Source organism: Solea senegalensis, linkage group LG7 (genome assembly GCF_019176455.1).
Source record: "Solea senegalensis isolate Sse05_10M linkage group LG7, IFAPA_SoseM_1, whole genome shotgun sequence".
NCBI lineage: Eukaryota > Metazoa > Chordata > Actinopteri > Pleuronectiformes > Soleidae > Solea > Solea senegalensis.
Window position 1 is genome coordinate 22658511 of NC_058027.1, and position 25779 is coordinate 22684289.

The following is a 25779-nucleotide window of genomic DNA, read 5'->3' on the forward strand; positions in this document are numbered from 1 at the left end:
TGAAAACACATTGTTGTTGTTGTTTTTTTTTATTATTAAAAGAGATAAGATTATGAATTGGCAAGCATTGAAATAATACTGTTATTGTCCAATGCAAGATAAAACAAGGGAGAATGTGCCCTGATTGTTTATTTGACCCTTTTTTATTTCTTCGTCTTTATCTATAACCATTGCATGTGTACAGATGTATACACACACCTAAATGACACCGTATACACATACGCATATTTTAAATACATATCTTCCTTAACCTACTCGTCTCTCCTTTTGTGCTTGGCAAATAAAGTGTATTTATCACGTGCCAATGAAGAGAAACTAATGTGCCGCTAATGTGTGTTACTTCATGCCAGAAAGAAAAAGACAGATACCCGAGGCGACATGGTCACGTGTGTTTGTTTGTTTTTTGGAAATATGATTTGTTTCAGGCCTTGCCGCAGAGCTTATTGAATTTTGGCCAATGAGGGAAAAAAGAAGAAGAAGAAAGTCTGGAAATGAACACACACACAAACATCAATTGCAAACCCTTAGGAGATAAAGACTGCAGAAACAGTGGGGAGGGCAGATGTAATAGAAAAGAGGGATGGAGTTCACGGGGGCTGCAACAGCAGAAGCCCACCACAATCACAAGTAAATGGAACAACAGCTCTTTCAAAGGATGAGATCGTGACACTCTCTCTCTCTCTCTCTCTCTCTCCGCCACCCCAGCCTCTCCCTTCTATCTGTATGTTGTTCCCTTGTTCTTTCTTTATCTCAAAGTGAATTCCTCTGTGGGTCTGCAGCTGTAATTAAGTAAAAGGATTCAAGTCTGATAAAAAAGTGGTGACTTTTTGTTGTTAATTGAGGTTTTCTTGAATCGATGCCATTGATAGCAATAATCAGTCATTTTAATGTGACGTCCAGTTCACTGTCTACTTTCTTATCAACAAAATACTTACACACACACACAAACACAAAACAACCTATGACAAATCATCTGTCTTCTCCTGAAACTCTTCTTGTTTATACTGTGCAAAAATATATGAATATATATATTCAAAGTGTGCATGCGTTTTTCCAACCCCTCTTTACATATCAATCTGTTCCAAGATGGATCCTCTCTTACTGTAAAGATGGAGTTCAATCAGATTCTGATGATGGAGTGAAGTGTTATCAGGACAGAAGAATCAGATATCAGATTTAGCACATAGAGCTTGCCAAGAGTGGGACATCACATTGAGCAGGGTTTATGGTAAGATGTCGAGCATAATACCCATTACTATGTTTCTATAAGTGTATAAAATTAAAATTGTCTGTTTTCTGTAGCCTTACATTGAGCCTGTCATATCTACTTTATAGGCAAGGGTCTTGTTTTACACAGGCGAAGAAATGAAGACACACAACATCCTGTTATATAAATGTAAATGTAGTTATCTGAGCATTTGGGTAAGGAGGGGGTGAGCGGAGGAGTTTTCTGCTGGTTACAGGACCGGCCATATGCATTTTGGTGCCCAATCTTGGTGCGAGATTGGGATTCAGTGTGTTGTCCGCTGTCACACAACACACAAGAAACACTGTATTAACAAAGTAACTCCTCAAAAAAACTAAAAAATAAAAAGTGAAGTATGTATATTAGACTAACAGTCATAAAACACTATACACTATTGTAGTCAACAGTAGTTTATAATAAAAATATGGACACTGCAAGTAAAATTTGACACGTCTGAACTTCCATACACTCTCTCTTTTTCTTTTTTCTCCCAACTATTATTATATTATTAGGTATATGTTTATTACTAGATTTACTGTATTTTTCTTTGTGGTTGTCTGGTGCCCCTCCAGTAGATGGCGCACTAGGCGACCGCCTGTATGACCTCCACCTAGAGTTTGCTCTGCTGCAGTGTCACCATGAAATGTCACCAATGCTGTCACACTCGACCTTAAGAACTGCTGTCAATGAAATTCCCGTTAAATATCACTCCAGCTCTCTCTGATCTACACTCTTTGGTCAGTGACATGATTATCTCGGTCTCAAACGTCTTACACTTAATTCAGTCAGGAGCGGGATCTCCACAGAGAGGCAGTTCTCTCTGCTTGCGAGGTTTAGGCAAAAAAAAAAAAAGAGGCTTTACTGGATGCTGTAAAAGCAGGGTGAAAAAAATCATGACTGACATCAGGGATTGACTCACTGTCGGTCGAGCTTGTGTGTTGGCAGGGCCGCGATACTGCTGGTCCACACTGCAACCACTACTGCACACATTTTTTTACCTTTGGCTGAAGTAGAACCTCCATCCACCATCTTGGTCACTATGGCAAGGCAGCACATTTTAGCACATGTGCTCTGCAGTAAATCCTGCAGTAGTGTGCAGCCTGAGGGGCCAACCGTATTGAACAATATCGGCCTAATTTTATGTTATAATTTAGACAATTGTGCTCTTTAGCCAGCTGCACGTTGACAGAATAAGCTGGACACATTGTCTCTCACAGAGTCGGCCTGATGGGAACCAAAGTTACTCTAATTATCTTATCTGTCCACAGTCTTTCAGTTCACAAAGGAAGTAGACACTTGCATAATTAGACATGCACACAAGTAACACAGAAATGAAAAGCTAAACCGTGTGTGGATAACGAGACAGTCAAAACCATAAATATGTGAAAGAAGGAGGTAATTAGACCACCCAAGCACACATCACACGTACGCTCTATTGCACGTGTTATTCGCAGTTAATAGTTGATCACATAATTAAAAAGAGTTTACCTTCTACAGCTGCCTGCTCAATTATCTCCTGCATGCTACATTCAAATTGTGACATATTTTTGCTCTTTTTTAAAACATATAACAATAATTAACTACTTAAATTTTCTCTTTTGTGGAATGAGAAGTGGCATTTTTGAAGTGACTGTGCAATTTGGTGATCGCACACTTGTGACTATTCATTGCATCGACACGCAGAGATTAGTGGCTTAGACCCATAAGCCCGTTTAGATTGCTTCACAGAACTGGAGTTATGTATCAGCAGGAATATTGTTCCAATGCAGCACAAGGTTTACAAGCAGGTTTTAAACACCGGCAGCCAGAATAGTTCAGAATTAATTCAGAATTTCTTGCACATCATAAGCTGCGTTCAGCTTTCAGTTATCGTACACTTTGGCTAAATGCCACACACATAATTATATCACCAAGTTAGAGGATGTGTGAGAAGTCTGCCCCGCCCATTCCTTGTTACCACCAAATCTGGCTGGATCACAGAAGTATAGCCTACCAGAAATGTGTCATACAGCACCCACTAACAGGACGTTAACAAGCTGCCCACACACCTCTGTCTGTGCAATGACAACCCACACCCACGGCCTATTTTCTCTCTCTTTTAGACGATATTCCAGCATAATCTACACACAGAGTGAGTTCTAATCAGGCGTATAGAGTAAGTGGACAAGGTCATAGATGGATATTAACCAGTGCCAGTAACTAAAGGCTATGTTTTTAAATGCTCTTCATGGACGACACCCTTGGCACCTAACATGGAGGAGGTCTGCATTATTCATGACAACGTCAAACCATCCATAAAAAGGAGTCCTAATGAAATCCTGGATGAGTGAACTGATGTGTGAGTGAGAGATGAAGCCATTCAGAGGTCAAAGTGATGTTTCAGCTCATGGCCAAATTATTTTGTTTTCTTTTTTTGTCTTGTGTAATAGACTGTGTGTGGATGTCAAATAGTTTAGGAGTTAGGAGTTTATTTTACCTTAACCTAGGAAAGATGTGTGAACTAACCAGGCATGTGTGAACTCTTCTCGCTCCGTCCATGCCTTGATTCCTCAGTATTGGGTTTCTGTCTCCTCTGACATCACTTGCAACATGCTCAACCCAAATATTTGGCCTCCAGACTGACTTTCTATGGCCCCTTGTACACAAATCAGTGGTGTGTTTATAACCTCACATCGACATAATCACTGATTTAATTTCCTATGATTTCTCATTTGCAAACGTCTGACCTCGTCATGTGAAGGACTTCGAACTTTGGTAATATTGACAATATTTGTTTGGCTTATAAAACCGTCTTACAGTATTTCAAATCTTATTCTGTTTTGCCGTTTTAAGTATAATACTTACTGCATCGCATACCAATTGCATGTTTAAATATCCTGTTACAAAATGAATACACTTCCAAAAACAGCATGTAGGTACACGTATTCATCGATGAAAGGCTTTTTATTGCAGTTAGAGGCAGAATATTAAAACACAATCATGATGATGATCCACGTGAATAGTTTCCTCATCATCCAGCGATACAGTCAGACGAATGGATGCAAAAATATATAACGTCAAATTTAATGTGCGTCAAATGTGCGAAACATGATCCGGCACACAGTTTCCTCATCCGTGGATCTTTGAAGGGACGACGACTCACCAAATTACATTTGCATAAAATGGCAGTGAATACAGTGCATAGTCTAAATAAATTGGTTTGTCATGTCAAGGGGAAGCGCTGCAAGTGTGTATCGTTGTTTTTGCTTTGCTTCTTTTACAGCCTAAAAAGTAGTTTATAGACTTTGGATTATTCATAATCTGCTTACACAATTAGCCAGATTCAGAGTTTTGATACAGTAAACTTAATATTAATAAAACTAACATGCTACAGAAGTATTTATACATATATATTCCTTTCTTTCGATTTCCACAGCTTATTGTTTTATAGATATTGCAGTTGTCTACTGTGTGTACGACTAAAAGAAGCTACGAAGACAGAGAAAATTGCACCATAAATTGGATTGTCCCTTCGAAAAAACAGTCGAATATCAACGAGGGATGTTGGTGTTTTTTTTCTTAATGAATAAACTTTATTTGAAAACACTGAACATTATTGTAACTTACAGATACTTTGTCTCAAAACCGACCATCACTGCACATCAACTGACAGAACGACACGTTTGTTTCCCGAAGCAGACACGAACAACTCAGGAGAAAAATATCCCATCGAACCATGACCTCATGCACCAATTCACCGACCAAATTTAAGGTTAAAACAGAAACAGTGTGGCAGTTCAACTGGTTGTTAAGTACAGTGTGCAAATACAGACTCACCTTATTGAAACAAGTAACAAGACTTTGTTAAAAAAAAGAAAAGAACAGTCACTACTGTATAAACCCAGGAGTAGCCCAGACCTAAAATGCCTGCGTGTGCCTGTTGTTTTTCTTATTGAACATAGAAATGAAAACATCCATCTTTTCGGTCATTCAAATCAACATGCAAAAATGATTCACTCGACTGGAGCTCAAGACAGTTCTGTCTCTCTCTCTCTCTGTCCACAGTAGTTTATGGACGCCGGCGTTCTTCTTCTTAAAGGACTGTATGTGTGCAGCACTCGGCACCACTGCTGTCCAAAAAGGAGCAGCCAGCTTCAGGTTGTGATTCGGGCTCTTCAGTGACTTGTTAATCAAGGCTATGGAGACGGAGGTGTCTTCAGAGAGTTACAGGATCCTCCCTGGCTTCCTGCGGTCCCCTGGTACTGCAGGGAAAAAACACAACATGTACAATAGTTAAAGATTTACATGCGGGAAAAAAAATCTTAATCTTAATTCACACCGATAAAAATTCCGTGAAATTGTAAATTCCATGATATGCACTTCTACTGCAACGACATCATCCCCCCCCTGACAAGGACCCATGCCATTTGCTTGCTGCCAAGTGAATAAATGAATCATAAAACACACGAATGCTCCACGGAGCCAAAAAAAAAAGTGAAGCCAAGGCAATCATCAGTGAGATTCTGTTACATTGAATGAATTACTTTAATTAGCAGCAGCAGAAAATGTCAGTGTCGGTTGTCAGTACAATTTAAACAGTAGGAAAAGGTTCAATTTGAAGCTTGTTATCATGTGTTTCGTGTGTGTGAGTGTGGTGGTGTCCCTTTGACATCTCCGTCTTTATGTACGAGTACAAATGCAAAACCTGCGCTATTTTCAATTTAATCACAGCTTTCATCTCGGGAACTTCCAGCCACCTACAGAGTTAGGAAATGGGCAGCGAAGCGAACGGCGAGCGTCTCCCGACTTTCACTTTTGAGTTCCGTTTATTTATGTATTCTCTCAATTTTACTGGAATCAAAATGCATCACCGTCGACCGTTACGTTTGCCGACTGCACGCAAAAGGATAAAAGCCTTTGCAGATAAAGTGGCTTAGTTGGCGTAAAAAAAAACCCCGATGTAAACAGATCTACATTTTAAACACTTCACAGTTTGGGGAAGCAGCCAGAGGATGGAGCACAACTTTTATGTGGAAATAAATAATTTAAGTGGCAATGAAGATTTCATAGCACTTCATACTTAAATATCCCTCAAAACGCAAAACAAAGCTCTCCTTTTCACTGTCTCTGTATTTTTCCACACAAATACACACAATGAAGACATTATCAGGTTCACAAATCAAACCCTCCTTTAACTTTCCGGCATGACTCCCGCTCCTCATATATCAGCTCTATAGTTTATCTAGGCCTCATACTGATTACCCTCAGGGTAATGGATGCTTTCAGCGAGATTGTGCGCCCTGTAAGGAATTGAGAAACACAACAAAGAGCTCAAGGTGATGACTTTGCCTTCAAATTCCCTAGATCTAAGATGAAACATCGAGAATGATCCCTGAAGCCTCCACCTCACTGCAGACAGAACAATACACACAAATAGAGAAGGGCAACAATGTTCACATTCATGACCTTGCGTGTAAATACATTCTATACCCGCGAATGTTTTTACTGTTTATTTATCGTTATATTTTGGTGTCTCAACCAAAAAATACAAAATGTCAAAACACCACATTGTGGTGGAAGGATTTCGACAGACACAGTCTTGGCAGGTGGTTTTAAAAATGGTGGCAGATTGGCACATGTCACACACACACATCACTGTAACCTCACCTCAACAAGAGGATGCCAGTGGGCGACAGGTTTTCGGGGATATGTGAGCATTTCACCCCAGTGGTCTCGTCCGAGGCTGTCAGCGTCGTTACCAACTCGACACACTCCAATGACCTCATTATGGCCTACGCTGTAGGTGCAGAGGAGAGAGAGACAGACAGAGACAGACAGGGACAGAGAGGGACAGGGAGGGACAGGGAGGGAGATCACCAACAAATGCAATAATGCTTTATAACCAGGGGTGTCACGATCTCGCTTGTAATTGAATATTGACACGCCCCCAATGTTGTGGTTGTAGCCATTGTAGCACGACTACACGCTACCTCCTCTTGCTAAAGGTGTGTTGCAACCTTATGTGGTGGTGGAAATTAGTTAGTAACAATAGTTATTGTTACAGACATATCAGTCATGGCACCATGTAGACCAGGGGTGTCAAACATACGGCCCGGGGGCCAGAACCGGCCCGCCAGAGGGTCCAATCTGGCCCACAGGATGAATTTGTTAAAATTTCACACTACGATTGCAATCTAAACGTAATGTCAAATGCAATATTTTTCACTTCCAGATACCTGTGACTAAATGTTTGTGCCTTTATAGATCCAGTGTGATGTGCAAATAGTACATTTAGGCATGATATTGTTGCAATTGCACTTATATTTCTCAAGAAATGTCATGTTTTGTTAAAATAGAGGAGAAAAAACAAAGGAGTTCTTGTTGGTCACTATTGTTACTGGTCCCGCTCACTTGAGATGAAATTGTGCCGTATGTGGCCCCTGAACAAAAATGAGTTTGACACCCCTGATGTAGACAATCGAAATGAGAATTTAAAAGATTTTAATGAGTTATCATGACATAAAATCAATGATCCTAGACTCAAAGGCAAACCTATCTGCATTAAAATAGAAGATTGAGAATTGAATTGTGACCTGGAAATCAAATCAGATTGAGGATTTGGAGAATTGTGACACCCTTATTTATAACAAATAGATCTAAGTCACTGTATGATTTAGAAAAGTAATGTTTCTCACCGGTCATAGTCCATCACTGCAATCAAAAGGCTAATCTGCTCAATATTTTCTGTAGGGACATCAAAGACAATCGCCTCATTATAGACTGGATTCAAAGTGTTTCTCTTCGTCGACGTCTTCCTCTTCTTCAGTCTGCGACCATCGCACATTAATGAAACCTTCACGTACGGATCTATAAAAGTGAGAGAGAAAAAACAGAGTGGGAAGACATATTTTTCCATTCAGGATAACACCAAGACCCTGCAGTTAGTTGTAGGCGTTATCTGATTCTAATTACCAGATGCACCGGTGATATCCATGGCCTTGAGATTACGAGCCTTTATCATGGTAATAGTTAATCTGCCGGCAGTGGGCAAGTAACAGAGTGAAAACATCAGATCCCCCAGGTCCACGTTATCCTGAAAGACAACAGAAAACACATTTAATCTGTCATTAACTTTATATTCATGGTATATTACTGGATATAGATTGCTGCTTCAGAGTCACTCATGACTCATGAACTTAGACATTAAGAAATAAATAAGCAACCTGGAACTTTGCCCTACACGTCCTCATCAATCACCTCAATGTGGTGAGGGAGGCATTTATTACCGCTTTAAAAACAAACTAACCTCGCAAGCCTCGTTTTGGAAAGTGTTGTTGGATAATTGAAAAGTTTCTCCTGGATTTATTGTCAGAGTCCTGAGACTAAAAGACAAAGGTCACAGACTAACACCCAACATTAGCGATAGCTCTCAAAATATAGTTATTTACCACATGTTTTAACAAAGGTTTTCCACCTTCTGCAACATCTATAAGAGATTTGAACATTATGAATGTGAACTCCCAAGTTTCAAGAAAACTGGTACTGTCATTTTAGCATAATCAAGCTAACACAGCTGCTAGCACCGTGCTAAAGACTGGCAGACAATAATACCATTATTTTCTAGTTTCTGGTGCAACGAATAATGTCACGACCGTCTGACATTTTGGTTCGAGAATTGAAATATGTGTCTCACTCTTCTCTCTCACATGGCTCTAATAAAAGCCTTCCACATTTCACCCAACGTGGAAACTTCTGTTCGGCTGCAGAGAGGCTGAAGCTCACTTATCACTTGCTCCTAAAATAGCCACACTAAAAAAGTGAGAACCAGATAAACACACACTGGTGTCTGGTGGTATCAACGACTCCTACAGTAGAATCTCGTGCTGATCTAATGATATGTCAGGGTGTCGGAAATTTAGAATCACTGTCCTGCCCTCATTTACAGTCTTTCTTCTCGTTTTTCAGCACATGGGTAATTTCTACCATTTGTCGGCATGAATGTGTTCTCTCCTGTGACTTGACTCGTCTTTTAATCTGTGAGCTACAAGTCTGCCTTTGTGCGTGTGGGAGAACGCACACGAGAGGTAGATTTGAAGATGCCGAGAGATAGAAAAGATACTTCAACACATTCAAAGTCAACTGTTCAACAAAGCCATGGTATATAAGGTGTTTCAATTTGCATGAAAAATGAACTGACAACACTATAAAATGCATCTCACATCACAGAGGGAAGCCGAGTGCTTTACATGCTTCACGGTATTTGTGCACAATGGAGATACAAGTGGATAAAAAGAGATTGGTGTTGTGTGTCATATGCTGCAGAATTCCTTTAGGGCAAATAAATGGTATTTATTATCTGTCAAGTCCGATATCTGATAGGTCACGATTGACTTGTGTGTGTATCCTATGGAGAGCATTAAAAGTGCATTAAAAAACAAGCCATATAATAGTAATTCACTGTGTGGCTTGTGTCTGTGTTGCCATTGGCATTCACAAAACCATAAAAACAATCCCCTCCCTTTCATCACTCGACAATCTGCTTCTTACTGCAAGAGGAGAAACGAGCCAAATGTGGCAATGAAACAACATATGGCCAGTCCCACAAGCAATCATGACTTAATGCTCAGAAATTATTTGATTATCATTAAGTAAATTAATATTTGCCGTCATCGGGACAAAGGGGCTCTGCTGTATTTGTTACAAAACGCTCTGCACTGAATTTCAAAGCTGATTAGCTCACTTATGTACAGTACGTGTGTGCAAACGTCTGAGAGCAAGCGTTTGTGCGACGTGTGTGTGTGTCCTTGTCTGGGTACCTTTGTGAGGACCAAAACACTTCTAAACCACAGGGAGTGCAGGGACATTTTGGGTCCTCACATTCTTTTACCCCTTAAAATGGCTTTTTGGTTGGTTAAGGCTTGGTTTTAGGGTTAAGATTATAAATGGGTTAGGGTTAGGCATTTGATTGTGATGGTTAAGGTTAGGGTAAGGTCTATGGAATGCATGATGTGCCCAAGTATCAATGCTGCACCAACGTGTGTGTGTGTCTGTGCGTGTGTGTGTGTGTGTGTGTATGTTCGTGAGCCTAATAGTCTGAAGCAACAGTGGGAATGGAGCACTCTCGATCTCTGATCCCAATTGCCGCCTGTCACACACTATTCTATTCTAACTGGGTAACATGGATTTACAGTCAATAATGTGGACGGCTTTACACAAAAATATCAATACCTTTTTGTCAATATTTATATATTTCCTTCAACTTTCTGACAGTTTATTGGCCTCACCACGTCCCCATTTATTTCATTCTCTGCAAATGTAGGCCAAGAGTCAGCTATTATGTTATTGTAAACAGACAAATCCTATTCAGAATGTGTAGCTGGACAATTCAGATGTCCAGCAAATATGTACAGAATTAAATAAACATGGTTGGAATGATTTTGGTCAAAGGCTTTACCATTGTCAGCACTTAAAATCCATCCGTCCATTATCTTGTGGTCTACTGCATAACCTTTTAAGCAGTGGTTAAGTCCTGTGACCCACAGGAGGAGCTGGAGGCAATCCCAGCCAATATTGAGCAAGAGGCAAGGTACAACCTAGACACGTTTCCAGCCTATTACAGGGCAAACACACAGGTCCAGATGGCCATGGGTGCTGATAAGAGCACTGCATCATGTCAGAGGACGTCACATAAGGAGGTCTCTAACGTGTCCTGAAGACACATGCATGATAAAGAATGTGGCCACACGTTTCCCCAAACTGCGTCATTTGGGAAGTTAACAGGTCAATTGAACGTTATTTCAGCACTGACCTATGACCATTTATGTGTCTTTTAATTTATTGGCTTGATGTGGAGTTGATATGATTTACTCCTGAGCACTCATTAGAGACTGAAGCCTCTGAGAGGCAATCCATCCCTGGCTCGAGGACAGGGTGAGCACTCTGGTGCTCCCCTAATTACATAGCACCCATTGGTACTATTATACATATGATACTATACAGTAGTACAGTATGCTACTTTTTCAGTCTATAATTAATGAAGGTATGTCATGTCTTTATCAGCAGAAATAACATTTTGTTCCATCCATCGGTCCTGGGATGGACTGGCGACCGGTCCAGGGTGAACCCCACCTTTTGTTCTGTGTCAGACTGAGCTGGGCTTGGCTGCAGTGACCCATGATCCTCATGTGGAGGATGAAGTGGTAGACAATGGATGGATGGAATAGTTGATCTGTTTTTCCTTGTCCTTTCCCAACCACATTTAAATTCTAATTACATTTGAGCTGAGCTGAGCTTTAAGTCTGAATGTGGATGACTTTGCCAGTTCCCTCAGTTCCTCAATGTATCACAAGGCAGCAAAAGTGTCCATCTACAAAACATTCACACAGTAATTCAAATGAATATATTTAATACGAAATCATTCTTGCGTAGCCTGCATCTGTTTATCTCCTGTGTAAATTGACAAGTTTGACCAAGAAACTACTCTCTGGGATAACTATGGAGCTATATTAATATGTACTTAATAGACTTAAAAAGTCCAAGTTTGCTTTGCTTTCACCACTGAAAGGTTGCAAAAATAGCTGTGTGAAGCAAGACTATACATTGTGTATGTGTGGAAAAAGATCAAGAGAAAGACAGAGGCAGAAGGGTATTTTTAGAGGACATGAGGAGAAAGCTGTTTAATGGTCTCCAGAATATTGTGTGTGTGTGTGGCCTTATGGAGTAAATAAGGCGCTGGCAGGTTGATACCTGCAACAATCAGTTTCTATATTCCTCAAGAAACAAGGGCGAGATGCACAGCTGTGGCAGAGGTAAAATTATCTCACAGCAAGAAGGCCATATTCACACCCAACACAGGGAATGTGGATTTTGCACCTTCTCCCTGTGTGTTAATGGATTTCTGATGGTCCACACAGATTCAGGTTAGATTTTCGGGTGACTCTTAATAGCCAAAATGGGTGAATGTGAGTGTTATTTTTGCCATTCTGGTGGCACAGGTGTACCCTGCCGTCATCTAAAGTCAGCAGGGATTGGCTCGTAGCCCCCACACCCCTCAAATAATCAGCAATATACTGTAACTGATGGATGTATAGATGTATGGACGCACATCCTTTAGCTTTTACACAAGAGAATCATCACTGAGCAGTAAACTTTCTACCCCAGAAAAATCAACAGTCCTAACGTACATTAGTCACTTGAGAGTCGCAGGTGGCGCTGGTGCCAGTTCCAGCTGACATAGGGCAAAAGGCAGGGCACACATTGTACAGGTCGCCAGTCCATCACAGGGCCACATAGACACAAACAACCATTCACTATCACATTTGCACCTATGGACAGTTTAGTGTGTCAAATCCTCAAATCGACTGATGGAAGGAAACTGGAGGACCCGGAGAAAACCCACGTGCGCCTGGAAAGAACATGCAAACTCAGAAAGGCCCTTGTTTCGACCAGTTCACGCACCTGGGTCTTCTTGCTGCAAAGGCAAGAGTGCTAACCACTACACCAACCCGTGTGGCCTAGTCCGATTATGCAAATTATTAGTTAGTTAAAGAAACACAGACATGGAATTCATTAACGTGCACTGAATCATCTTCAAAAAACAACAATACCAATGCTGGCAGACGCTGCTATTCCTGATAAATCTCTGGCATTGCAAAGTGTCCCAAAAGATAGACTGTTTCTTTTGTTTTGGCTTCCTGCTTCTTCATTACTGGAGGCTTGACAAACCACTCATTTATCCCTTTGATTCTTGTCATACATCTACCACTGTTTGTTACCTGTGGCTGCAGCTGCCTCCTTCTGCTTGGCTTCCACAGATATATATTTTTTTCCACATTCATTAGGAGCGTTCCCCTCAGAATTACGCAGAGACTTGAGTTTGACCTCAGGCAAACTGTCCACCCTCACAAATAATAAATATGGCATTGTTCAGGAGATGCCTTATGTGCTCTCATAAAGCAAGACTGGCAGTAGAACAAGCCTTATACATCAATGTAATGCACAAATGAATCAGTTATTGTCGATGAGAGCTTGAATGGCAATGAAAATGAATATGGAGATTGTATTATGTAGCTCTGTTATGTGAGAGGCAGATGGAGAACAAGATGTTTAGCAATTTCCAAGGTTTCAATTTCAAGCTGAAACAGGTGCAATACATTACTGTAGTGGTTTTGTTTATCTTGCATTGGCAGGTGGATCAGTAAAGCAAACAATGTCGGATCACTTAGTTGCAAAGATCATTACACTGAAATGGCTACAGTGTTTGCAAATTTACAAACACAACATTGTGCAAATAGAGTTTTGATGCTCCACCATCACAAAAAAAAACCAGAATTTTTAGCTGTAGCCTTTTTGCACCATGACTCTGATGAGTAAAATGTTATCATATTACAAGAGCAATGGACATGTACCCAGCATATTTTCCTTTAAGTGTATTAGCCTCATTGCTCAATCTTCACTGACCTCCTCGGGATGATATAAATTGTCAGTAATCAATAGCAAAGGAGTCTCATTAATGCCATTTAAGCTTGCCACGAGGAGCTGGATCAGCTGCACATTACACCTGCTTAAGCTCTCGCGTCTTTGTGAGATTGCTGCTGTCAAAGAAAGCACTCACTGGACGCATGTGCAAATAAGTATGTGTGTTTTCCAGCATGCATATTTGCCAGATGCCTTTTAGCTAACAAAAGGAAAACAAAATTTAAGTATGATGAGCGCTAACCCATGTGGACAGAAAATAAAAGAAGCTGGGTTGGCATTGATGAGTTCATACGAAAGTATCACCTTCATATTCAAGTCACACATTCTCTCGCTCGCTCTCTCTCTCTCACACACACACACACACACACACACACACACACACACACACACACACACACAAGGCATCCTGGGCTTTACATTCTGTTGACATATGGGGTCTGAAAGTGACAGGTTTCATTTACATATGTAAATGAACAAAGGTTGACTTTAGAAACTTTAGTGAAAATGTCACCCTGTCCTTGAACTAAGGCAAGGGCCTGAAATGTGTATATCAACTGTTTTTCACAAAAACAGTCATCCCAAGGTCTAAAACTTGTTTTTTTGTTGTTGTTTTCTTACACCATGTACCATCTACAAGGCACATTTCAATTTTTTTTTTTTTACAAAATGTAAAAAAAATAAATAATAAAAAAGCAATAAAGCAAATGATTTAAATCATATTTTAATAGTATAGGGTTTGTAGGAGAGAATACTTATAATTCTACTACACACTGCTTCTACACTCTCAATCTAAAAGCAGAAAGTGATCAAAAAGAGGAGAACTGTTAACCTTATCCGCCAACTTATATTTCTCGTGTTTGCTCAGAGCTGACGGCTCAATGTGTTTTAACTTTCTTTTTTTTTTTTCATGTGATACTCTGCTGAAATGAAGGAACTCTAATGTGGATCTGGCATCAGCTGCAGCAAATCTGTCAGACTTAATAAAATACCTCTGTCGTCAAATTTGATGTACTACTAAACTGATGATTGTCGAAGAAGATTCTACCAGGGATCAACAGAAACTCTGTTCTTGAGTCAAATTTGCTGCAATTGAATAATAATTGTGCAGTATCACTCCCACCTGCTGAGTAATTTGTTGCTATGGAAACCAACCCCCAGGAGAAAGGGCAAATACACGCTTTCTAATCCCCAGATAGACCACGTCTTATGAACCAAAGCCCATTACAGTTAAAATTTACAAGGCCTGTTGCCAAATTTTCCTCATCACAACCTTCACAAGGCTTCAGTAGAGATAGATTATAGGTATATGTGCTTTACAGTGAGGGATCTGTCTCATTTAAAACTGCCATCATTTACATTTAAGCATTTAGCAGACACTTTTATCCAAAGCGAACTACAAAAGAGGAATGAGCTACATACAGTAGAAGAAGTCTTGGAAAGAACTCCACTAGATAGGAACAGTGGACTGGCAGAGGGTGAGAGTGCAGAAGTGGGTCCAAGTGCAAAAGGAGATAAAGAGTGCAGGGGAGGGGGGTAAGGTAAGTGCTAGAGCATAAGATGCTCTTGGAAGAGCTGGGTCTTCAAGAGCTTCTTGGACATAGACAATGGTGCCCCTGTTCTGATAGTGCTCGGTAGGTCATTCCACCAGCGTGGAACGAGGCACGAAAAGAGTCTGGATTGGTGTCGGCACCGCCAGACGACAGTGGAGCTCAATGAACAGAGGACATGTGCCCTTTTAGGGTGATTGAAGACCAGATGTACTGCCACGTTCTGGACCATCTGTAGCGTTTGTTTCACAGCACAGGTCGTGAGACCTGTTAGCAGGGCGTTGCAGTAGTTCAGGTGCGAGATGACCGAAGCTTGTACTAGAAGCTGGGTAGGCTGTTGAGTTAGGTATGGCCTGATTTTTCTTATACTGAATAGTGCAAAGCTATCTCTATTTTTGACCAGATATTGATTGTAAAAGCCAACTTTCACGTGGAGTTTCCATCAGCACTCTCTGTGCTTCCACATGATTTACTGAAACATTGAGTGATGTGATAAATGAGACCAAATCTGAATGAAAGAGGACACATTTCTCTGATCTGCTTTGATAGGTCAAATGTTGAAAATGATACCACTACAAACAGGCTGGTGACTGTCTGGTGGTTCTAAACACGCTCACTATAATATTTAACCTATCATCCATTATCTACATTAATATATGTCGACTCATGTGACTCATTGATTTTTTTCTCCTCAAACAAAGACATGAGTCCAGCTTGTACATGTGTGTTTACAAATTTGAACAGAAGCGATAACTCACCGAGGAGACATACTGGATTTCCCTGCAGAGTTTTGTCTCCCTGGGGAAATCTGCCAGATCGAAGAAGTTGTCCACAACTACTTGGCCAATAATGTCATGGCGTGAAAAACGGTCAAAGTCATAGACGCTGAAGTGCAGCTTGCGCGTCGGAAGCTCAGAGTACGCCACAGGAAACAGGAAGACCTCATCGAACACGGGGTTCAGTGTCTTGCGGTGCACCTTGGTCTGGTGCTTGGTCATTCGATCAGGCAGCAGATAGATCTTAACATAAGGGTCAGAGGAACCTGAGAAGTCCTTAGCTGGGAGGTCCTCGGCTTTGTGGATCTTAACTATTAGCTGCTCCAGATCGCAGTCATATTTGAGGATGAGGCAGAGGCGTCCACAGCCTCCGCCCCTGCGGTTTACTTCGTCTCCCTCAAGGGAGCGCTGTTTGTAGAGCTCAGGTTTGAGACGGCCGAGGCCCAGCCCCATTCCAGTGAGGGAGTCCTGCCTTTGGAACTGGGCCACATTGAAGTCCGGGTTGGACAGGTTCATATGTCTACGAATCGACCCTCGTCTGCGGGCAGAGGAAATCATCAAGACACATCATCATGCAGCAATAACAGTTTAAATAATCTTGTGCCCCAAGATGATATGCTAATGCAGGGAGTTGTGTGCTGTATGAATGAATGTAGACGGGCAAAGTTAGGTTTGGAAATTGGATGATTAATAGGCTGGTATCATGTTTGTTTCTGCAGGAAACTAAAGTTCATTCACAGATTTGTTTGTTTTCACCCACATGACATCACCCACTATTTTGTAAACTCCTACTTTGAAGCCTCAAGCTTATATAGTGCCATCTTGAAGAGGAATCCAGAAAAAAAATCTTGTTGTTACTTTGTCGAGTACTATTGTTGACAGCAAACGAGTACTGATCATTCCACACAGCAATTAATATTGCACTTTGTTTGGAGCAAATTAGGAAAGCCATGTTATGAGTTTACAATATTTCAGCCTAAAGAAAAGAAATACCAAAAAAAATCTGATACTGACCTAATTTCAGAGATTGAGCAACCAGATGGCGGTGGTTCTGTGGTCTGGCGCTGCATACGAGGGTTAGTGTGAACCCCGTTTTCCTGACTTTTACACTGGGCATCCAGTGGGATGTCTGGAGATGTGTGACTGATCTTCATAGCTGCCTCAGGTGTGGCCATGACCACAGGTGGTGGCGATACAGGAGTCACAGGAGCCTCCACTGACACGACCGATGCCACAGGAGTGGGCTCTCTGGCGATGGAGCAGTGTGAGGATTCACGGCGGTCGTGCATCGGGGGGTCCACAGCTGTGTAAACTGGCTTTCTGGGTATGGACTGTGAAGATAGGGGGCTCATAGTGGGGTTGAGGTGTGCATGGGCCTCCTTGGTGGTCGGTGAGAGTCCGCGTTCCCTCCATGGAATCCAGCACAGCTTCCAGGAGACAAAGAGGGAGACGCCAAACAAGGCTAAGCCACAGGCGGTCACGACCAGTGACAGAAGACTCACAGATATATCTGCAGACGTGATAAAGGAGAGACAGCAAATGAGTATCTGAGTGAAATCAGTTTTCAGCTTATATTATTTTCTGATTTATATGATTAATCACACAGAAGTATGTGATGTGTTTTAATGTTGTTTAATCATCACGATGTGTGTTCAGACAAACAATGCATCTGTGCGTTACGCTGACATTATAAACATAATTTAGCTTTCCGTGTGATCTTCTCTTCTTCTGTTGTTCAAAGAGTCCCTGGCAAGTTTAATTAAGATTAACTACATTCATTCAGTTATCCTGTGGTGCCTTTATAATCATCCCCCAAGTGGAGTGTGCCACATGCTGCACATTTTGGCTTTGCTATGAACAGCAGCAGCAGCAGTAGAGCAGTTTTGTTTAAAGAAATGCAGCATTACATTCTGGTTCACATACACTGTGCAACATGCTTTGTAACAGTGCTGTCAAAGTGCTGGAATACTACACAGGAGCATTTCCAATAATTAAAGAGCAGCTTCAAAGCATTAAATGTTGATTGTAACTGTATTAAAGCAGAACTATGCACTTTTTTTATACCATATATTTTTAAATAACTTGCATGGGTGAGGGAAGACGGTGCCAATTTTATTCCCACTCTGCATCTGAAAGCTCACTTCTGGTGCTGTGGATTTTTATTATGATAAATGAGTACAAATACTGCAAGGAGTGTCTAACTTAATGCTGCTTTTGGTAAATCTGGACAAACTAACACAAATGAAGAAAAGCAACACCCCAAAACAGTTGCCTTTTTTTTTTTTTTACAGGACTCTGTCGCTAACTCCTGGCTAAGGTCTCAAAGGTTTCAGTGGTGTATGTCTCGCTGTGGTCATGAAATATGGGCAGGTTGTGCTCAAGTTTAAAACAATGACTCATACCATGCAGTCCGCAGGAAATGATTGGATATCAGGGCTACAGACAGGATGAGGAATACAATCAATAGGATAAGAAGTCTTATCAAATATAGAATTATGCCAGCTTAATGATTATCAATGACTCACACAGCCAGACAGGCCCAGCAAGGTCAGGAACTATGCTTTTGCTCTTATGGTCACATCTTTCACTCCAGCAACCACACATCCAGCAAAAATGACATGGTGCTGCTTTAATGTGAAAATAAATAAGCACAATAGAACTTATGAGGTGTCCTGACTACCGAGACAACGGCAGACAATGGTATCGTAGCCATAAGCACACAGCAGACACAGGGCAGAAATAATGTGACCTTTTAAAATCATCCCATTTGACGAGAAACTGTGTAAAGCGCATAAAAAACTACAGTACGACGTGATTTTTTCAGTGCTATTAAACTCTATTTCTACACCTTAGCTCTATGTCTTCTGCTTAACAAGTCGTGATACAACTCACATACCAGAAGGTGTCATAATTTAACCCTTATAAACACCTGACATCACAATCTTCTGCACAGTTAAACCCCTTTCAACCAGACGTTTTCCCAGTAAAAAAAAAATGCAATATGACTTTATGCATAACTGGAATTTATGTTATTGCACTTCTTGGGAAAGAGCAGAAGCAGCAGCAACGGGAGTATAAAAGTTTTACAAGAGCAGCACGGGCCTGAGTCTCTCGAGGACGGAGTTTATGGTTTCCAAACACAACGTTGAATATCACGCCTGTGGTGCATTTGTTTACACCAGCGTCTCCGTGGAAAGTGAGGAGGGGTGTGGTGCAACAGTCATCAGGAGCTTGGTGAATCACTTCAGTAGGCGGCTGTTTTTGAAGGATAAATCAGAGAAACACGGTGAGGTTCAATCTATGACTCAATGCAATAATAGCGTTTGTAAACTTTTACAAGTCGAGGGATTTGTTAGTCCCCCTCTCTTTTGATTTGTTTTGTCATGCTCTTGTCAAAATAGAGCTCCAGGTTTCTCCCTGTCTACCTCAAAATATAATAATTAGCCTATAATAATGATGACATATAGTGAGAATTAGGCTCAACCCTTGCATTTGCATTGCATTAGTGAACATTTTCACTCCACTTAAATTGCAATTTTGTTCCATAGCCCTGTAATTTGCAAAATCACATTAGCCTCGTCTAAAGAGCATTTTTATGGCAAAGGAAAGCAGCAGAGCTCTGATCACATTATTGTCCTTTTTAACGAAAATGTTTTTACTTTTACTGGGATTTTTACGGCGCCAAATAACAAAACTACTTTGAGGCATTTGCATGTGGTTTCACCATAATGTTAATAAGGGGGAAACTGTTGCCCAGCAACAACTGTTATAGGAGAAGGTGGCTCGAGAAAGTGGGAGGCCAGACATTGTAGACACGACCAGCAATGACTTTGGCATCACTGATAACTGAACCGCCCAATTCGTGTTTGTTGCACTGCCAGCGTCTGTGTCTAATACTGGGCTAATTAACTTCCATCCAGCTGCTGTGTTGTTGAGTTTGCAACTGATGATTTTGAAAAATAAAGTGACAAGATTTGTGGCTTTGCCTCTTTGTGCGCAACAATGCAACAGGCTGTTAGCTGCCTGTGTGCACAATTAGCAAAATGACTTTGATCATAGTAATTGGCAAATTTATACAATGTAATGGTGAGGGACTGGTTGTTTTTCCTGTCTTTACTATCATTGTTTAGCATGTTGTTTTATGAGCCACTCAATTTTACAGTCGATAGAGAAGAAAGTGATTAACCCCAGTTTATCATAATCATCATCATGGATAATAGCTTATCGTCTGTCTTCTCAGTGACTAGACGACTACAAGGCGCAGCGACTCAGCCAGTGCTTTGACCAGGTTCAGTAGCAGTAGCCATTATTTTTGTAACTAAGACAGTAATTGTGAGCAATAATACATTGATCTTTACTTCAAATGTATTGTGTGAAATTGTTTAATGTCTTATTCTCGGTGCAGTGTTCATAGTTTTTGTATGTAATTAAGTGTCGTTCAGTATATGAAGAACATTTCTCTGGATGATGATTAATTCCCCATAACTGTGTTCTTGTAATTCATTAATATTAATTATATTAATTAATATTATCTATGTTGTAGCTGTTAGCGTCACTGGTTATTGTTTTTGAAAGTATGTCATCCTGTTGTAAGACCGTACCCATCCGTTTATAGTTTTAATAGAGGATTTGAATCCTGGATTTTGTGGTGGTTTTTAATTGTTTTAAATGGTGTAAAACAACTGTGGGGATATGAGTTGTGTTTCTGTTGTGAGTCTTTGCTGATGCTTCACTCAATCGATGTGACAGACACGAGGTTACTCACCGAGAGAGAGAAAAAAAAATGAATTCAAACATGACAGAGAATCTTATGAAAGCATGAATCACCAAGAACTGAATCACATCTGCCAAACTCCACTCGTCATCTTACCGTATCATTCCTTCCCAAAAGAATAGTTGGACATTTTATCAACCGCATTTAAATTAACAATAGATCATTTTAACATTTTTTCCTTTTATGCATTAGAGGTAAGTTAACCTATCCTACAAATCCGACAGTTCTGCCTGATACTAAGCTGGTGCTTTGTGCGTGGGTGCTGCCATAAGAGCGTGCCCAGTAACTCAGACAAACTGTCCTTTCTGTGCTCGGAGATTCTGCGAATACCACAGTATGTGTGATTTCGGGAGAATTATGTGGAGAAATTGAGGGACATCGCCATCTGAGGACTCTAAGCCCACACTGAACCTGGCAGGAGGCCTGAGTGCAGCCTGGAGGAGAGGAATCTATAGACATCTGGAAGGATTCTCAGAGTGCCATCACTGCAGGGAGGCTGGACCAAATTTAGAGCACAGGACCTTCAGAGGTGCTATAGTGTAGGAGGCATGAAAATGCTGAGCAGGCAAATATATGGAACATCTACCTACTGGGATGTTGTTATCCGTCCTAACTCTAAGTGAGTGGAAACTGTATTTATGCAACAATTGGACTTTTTTTTTAATATAAACTTACCATACGTACCCTTAAATCAACACAGCATTTGCATATTTTTTTTCCCTGAGAGCATTTTCCCTGTTATGCAGTTTTCAGAAACGTGATTAAATGCTGTGCACATTAAATTGGAAACACATATATTATGCACATCTTAAATAAGACTTCCGTTATTACCATCATGACCATCAATAAGTAAAGTTATCTAATTAAAAAAAGTCAAGAGGTATACACCACAGACTAAGACTTCCAAGAGACGCATACCAGCATCTCTAAAGCCCATTATGCATGTATGATCGCAGTTGATGACTTCAACTGCTGCAAAATAACATTTATTTAATACGTTAAGGGGTTTTGTAAAGCACTTTTAAGAGTTGGACTGTCATGTGTCTTGTTTCATGTTTACCTTTCAGGTTGTTCCATTCATCCGTTACTATCGTGAAACATCAGCTTGAGATGACTGGAGTTTTCAGAAAGATCAAGTGCAGATTCAAGAAACTCTGACCACGGTTCTTCATATGCACAGATGATGACATGGGCATAGTATTGATCTTTTCATCCAGTGCTTATTAATAGCACTAATAAATAGTTCCAACAATATCCATCTGTTCCCTTTGAAGGATACACTGCATTCGTAGGGTTCATAATTACACTGTGTTCCTATTACATAACATAAATTAAGCAATTATCTTTAGTCTGGTGATATGATGATATTTTGCAAGATGGTAACAAATGGTTCCAACACTAGTTTATTTATGGACTAACAGTGTATGTCAACTTTATGTTTTATGTCTAGGACGCCTAAAAATAAATCTTTAAATACTTAATCCTTAAAGCTATAGCCCATAATTGGCTTCTTATTTGTTGAAATCCTCTTTACACCCTTATAGCTATGACTAAAAAGGTTGTCTCATAAAAAGACGAGAAACACAGTGTAGCCTGGCATACATATCAATAATACCTGTCTATACCGGCTCCATTTATTGTGAAATTAATGAAATGTTTAATGTTTCCTTGCAGGTCATTCAGATATGATCCTCCCAGAGCTCTCAGCTCCTCTCGGCTGCAATCAGTGCGTGTTCTGTGTGTTTTGAGGAGAAGACAGAAGTGTTATAGGTGCAGTGTGTTCTGTTATTGCAACCTTTTTCATATGACACCAGAAAACTATATTTATTGCTGGCTATTCAGATGTGAAAAGGACTTCAACAAATAACATAAATGTCCATTTTTGAAAGTCCTAATAAATTACAGAGAGACACTGAATCCCACCGAGCCCATCTTGAATTATTGGTTACAAAGTGTTGGACCCACTCTCTCATATACACTCTCTCAGTTTTACATTATTCATTTCTCACTACCCATTATAGCTATCAGTCTGTATGAGCAGGAGCCTACGAAAGTAAAAAAAAAAAGATTAAACCTGAAAGGCGAGCCATCCTAACAGTCAAGCTCACTACCTGCAATTCCACTGCTGAAATTGACAAAGTGTAATGGAAAAGACAAGACAGGAACAGTGTGTATGATGAATGAGGGAGCCACATGAGAACTGCCAGATTAAGCATGGGGGGAGTAAAAAAAAAGGGTTTTGAATGTGGTGAATACTGATTATTAATAATGAAACAAACGCATGGAAGTAGAGTAAATTGAAAAAATGTCGATCCCTCACATGATCTCCCTCTGCTCTCACACATGTTCAGTGTGGACTTTTTTGCCTGCAGACAAATGCAATAAAAAAAGTCTAAAACAGGGATGTTATGTTTTAAGTATGAAGGACAGCGTTAATAGCAACACGGGGGAATTGAATTTGGGGTCAACATGAAAAGAAGTAGGGTACAGTAAGTGTGCCACGACCGGTGAGTCCATGTGCAATCAAATTGTTTTACATCATTTTTCCACACTGTCACTGTGAACACACTGTGCTCAGTTTTTAATAAGGATTTCCACTAATATCACACATTTAACCTGCACTCACAGGGGTGAATCTGCTCATGCATAATTAAAAACCCCTACAGCAAGTGCATTTCACTACCGAATAATCATCAAGTTGTCAGTATTATGGAGCACCTTTTTAGAGTTTGAGCTGCAGAATGCTCGCATGGGGGAAACAAAAAAGTCTCAGTCACCTCAGACCAATCAAACACGCAGCAAATGATGCCTCACCTGAGTCCGTGTAGCGTGGCCGGGCGAGGTCTCGGAAATAGTAGATAAAATCCAGGCAGTTTTCGTTCTGCACTTCCCCCTTCGAGCAAAGATCTGACAGCAGTTCAAGTGCCTTTTGACAAATCTCGTCATCTCTGTCTCCAGGCATTTCCCATCAGCATCCTTAGAAATGGAGGGTCTCTTATAGGCACCACCGCACCCGCTGGATTCTCACCTATATATATATATATACACACAGTAAATAATCCACGCGGCTCAGCACAGTTAACCACTCATCCACATCCACGGACACGCCTACACTCACGCTGGAGACGCTCTCAGTGTTGGAAAAACGGAGGTGGGGGAAGAAAAAAAAAGCAACACTCGCTCAAGTTATCCACAAATCACGCAGTCTTCCTCGCTTGCGGGTTTGGAAAAAAAAGGTCCACTCGCTGCTGCTGCTGCTGTTAAAAGCCACCGGTTGAATCCACGCTTCGCCACTGCGGCGCCGTGCGTGCGTGCGTGCGTGTGCGCTGTCCAATGTGCTGAAATGTGCCCGCGCGTCAGATCATCCAGCTGGCGCTCCGTTGACTTCCAGTGTCTTTAAATTTCCATGTGAGACGCTCAAAAGAAGTTAAACCAACATTCGTATATATATTTATTTTTGTATAAGAGTAAAGGACAGGACTGACAGGAACACAACCTGTAGCGAACACCGATCACTCCTCTGCTGTAAGACACTATAGTGCGGGTTTTACGTGACCACGCACGTGACCAATCAGAGCAAAGCATGGCATGGCATGCTTTTTTTTCTTTTTTTTTCTCCAACCCTGCTGTGTGGAATTAGTTGATATCATGGAGCAGGCGAGATATCACTCACTGCACATTCATGTTGTATAGTTTTAATTAACTCATGGAAGCAGTGAGAATTAAAAAAAAAAAGAGGCCAGTGTCACCCTGCAGCTGAATCTTTAACATTTATTTATGAATCTGTTTGTGATCTCTGTGGTCCTGCCAGGACAGCTGCGGGCTCATCTGCACGGCTGATTTGGCTTTCGATTCAATAAAGTTAATTAGGAATTAGGAACACGTTCTGAAAAGCATGTTGATGTATCATCCTGTTTCTTTTTTGTTCATTTATTTTTTAATTTAGTGTCTATACCCTTTTCTTGAGAACTCAGGGCATTATAATTATAATGAAGAGCTCCATCAATTCCTCCTGGGACGATCAATGTCAATAGATCTAAGAGTGTGGGTTGTTTCGCTGTCATTCTCTTCATTAAGTCTTTCGGAAAGCAGCAGTCAATAACACCTGAGATTAGCATTCATTTCAGTGATTGACAAGCCTTGTAATTCAGTGGTGGTCTGCTGGTCTTTGAAACAGGGGAAGCGCAATTCAGGTCCAGTTATTTTTACGTAAATTCTTACATAAAGTCTGCAAACAAAACGTGATAATTATGTCATACTGAAATGCTCTAATAGTTTTTATTTACAGTGCATATGTGCAAACAAAAATGGGCTATATCACCTAGCAAATAACAATAACAAGCAGCTATTTGTCTCCAGACTTCCCTCACAAAATCCTCACAGGATCACAACGCTGTCAATTAAAAACTGGTTCTGTCTTTCAGGCAGTTCCTCCAATCATCATGCAGAAGCACATCATCCGAGCCCGCCCACCTCCCCAGCCAGGTATTTTGTGACATATGCTGCAGGTTAACCATGCCTAACTGTGGACTAACATCTGAAAAATAAATACATGTAATATAATGGGGCATGTAGGCCTACGTAGCCTTTATAAGGCTAATGGGGGGGAAATGAGTCAAAGGTGGATGTCAAAGGTGGAGACAGGTTTCTAGAATTTCCTCTGGGAAATACTTTTTTAAGAATATGCAACTGCTTCTAGGTAATTTACTGGCAAAAATTTTAAAGGAGGACATACTGAACAATGGATACTAAGCGAAAGACAGTAATGTGATGAAAAAAATGGCAGATAAATGGGTTTGCAGCGTTATTGCACTAAGAACAATGAAGCTGGTAGTCACCGCTCTACACAGATGAACATAGTGTCTAATGAGCTGTGCCGCGTGTTGCTCCACTGTCCGACAAATGCTGTGTTGAAGCTACTTCCACACCTTGCAATAATAAGAGCCCATTGTGTGTGTGTCTGTGCGTGTGTGTGTGATA

The 25779-nt window shown here is 40.7% G+C and overlaps 1 protein-coding gene and 1 long non-coding RNA gene across 4 annotated transcripts in view; one reads left to right on the top strand and one right to left on the bottom strand.

The window, feature by feature from the left end:
- LOC122772668 overlaps window positions 1-25779 on the top strand; it is a 217753-nt gene that overhangs the window by 180465 nt on the left and 11509 nt on the right. The window lies entirely within an intron of this gene.
- Window positions 4790-24295, bottom strand: syt9a (synaptotagmin IXa). Of its 2 annotated transcripts, XM_044030873.1 has the most exons (8): window positions 23918-24295; window positions 23614-23827; window positions 17040-17535; window positions 16008-16563; window positions 8198-8318; window positions 7921-8092; window positions 6893-7022; window positions 4790-5487 (listed from the first exon to the last, which is right to left on the bottom strand). In XM_044030873.1, exons 2-8 carry the CDS (start codon window positions 23759-23761, stop codon window positions 5422-5424), a joined length of 1689 nt encoding a protein of 562 aa, XP_043886808.1. In that variant the 5' UTR covers window positions 23762-23827; window positions 23918-24295; the 3' UTR covers window positions 4790-5421. The 2 variants fall into 2 exon arrangements, with proteins under 2 accessions (XP_043886808.1, XP_043886807.1); XM_044030872.1 differs by having other exon boundaries at window positions 23614-24295.

Bases quoted from the DNA above. Each gene is read 5' to 3' on its own strand.
- syt9a (XM_044030873.1), bottom strand. From the start codon at position 23,761: ATGCCTGGAGACAGAGATGACGAGATTTGTCAAAAGGCACTTGAACTG. The intron at 8,319-16,007 runs GTGAGTTATCGC...GTTGTCTTTCAG, and splicing joins AAATCCAGTATGTCTCCTCG to GATAACGTGGACCTGGGGGA. The intron at 5,488-6,892 runs GTGAGGTTACAG...TTTTCCCTGCAG, and splicing joins ACTGGCATCCTCTTGTTGAG to TACCAGGGGACCGCAGGAAG.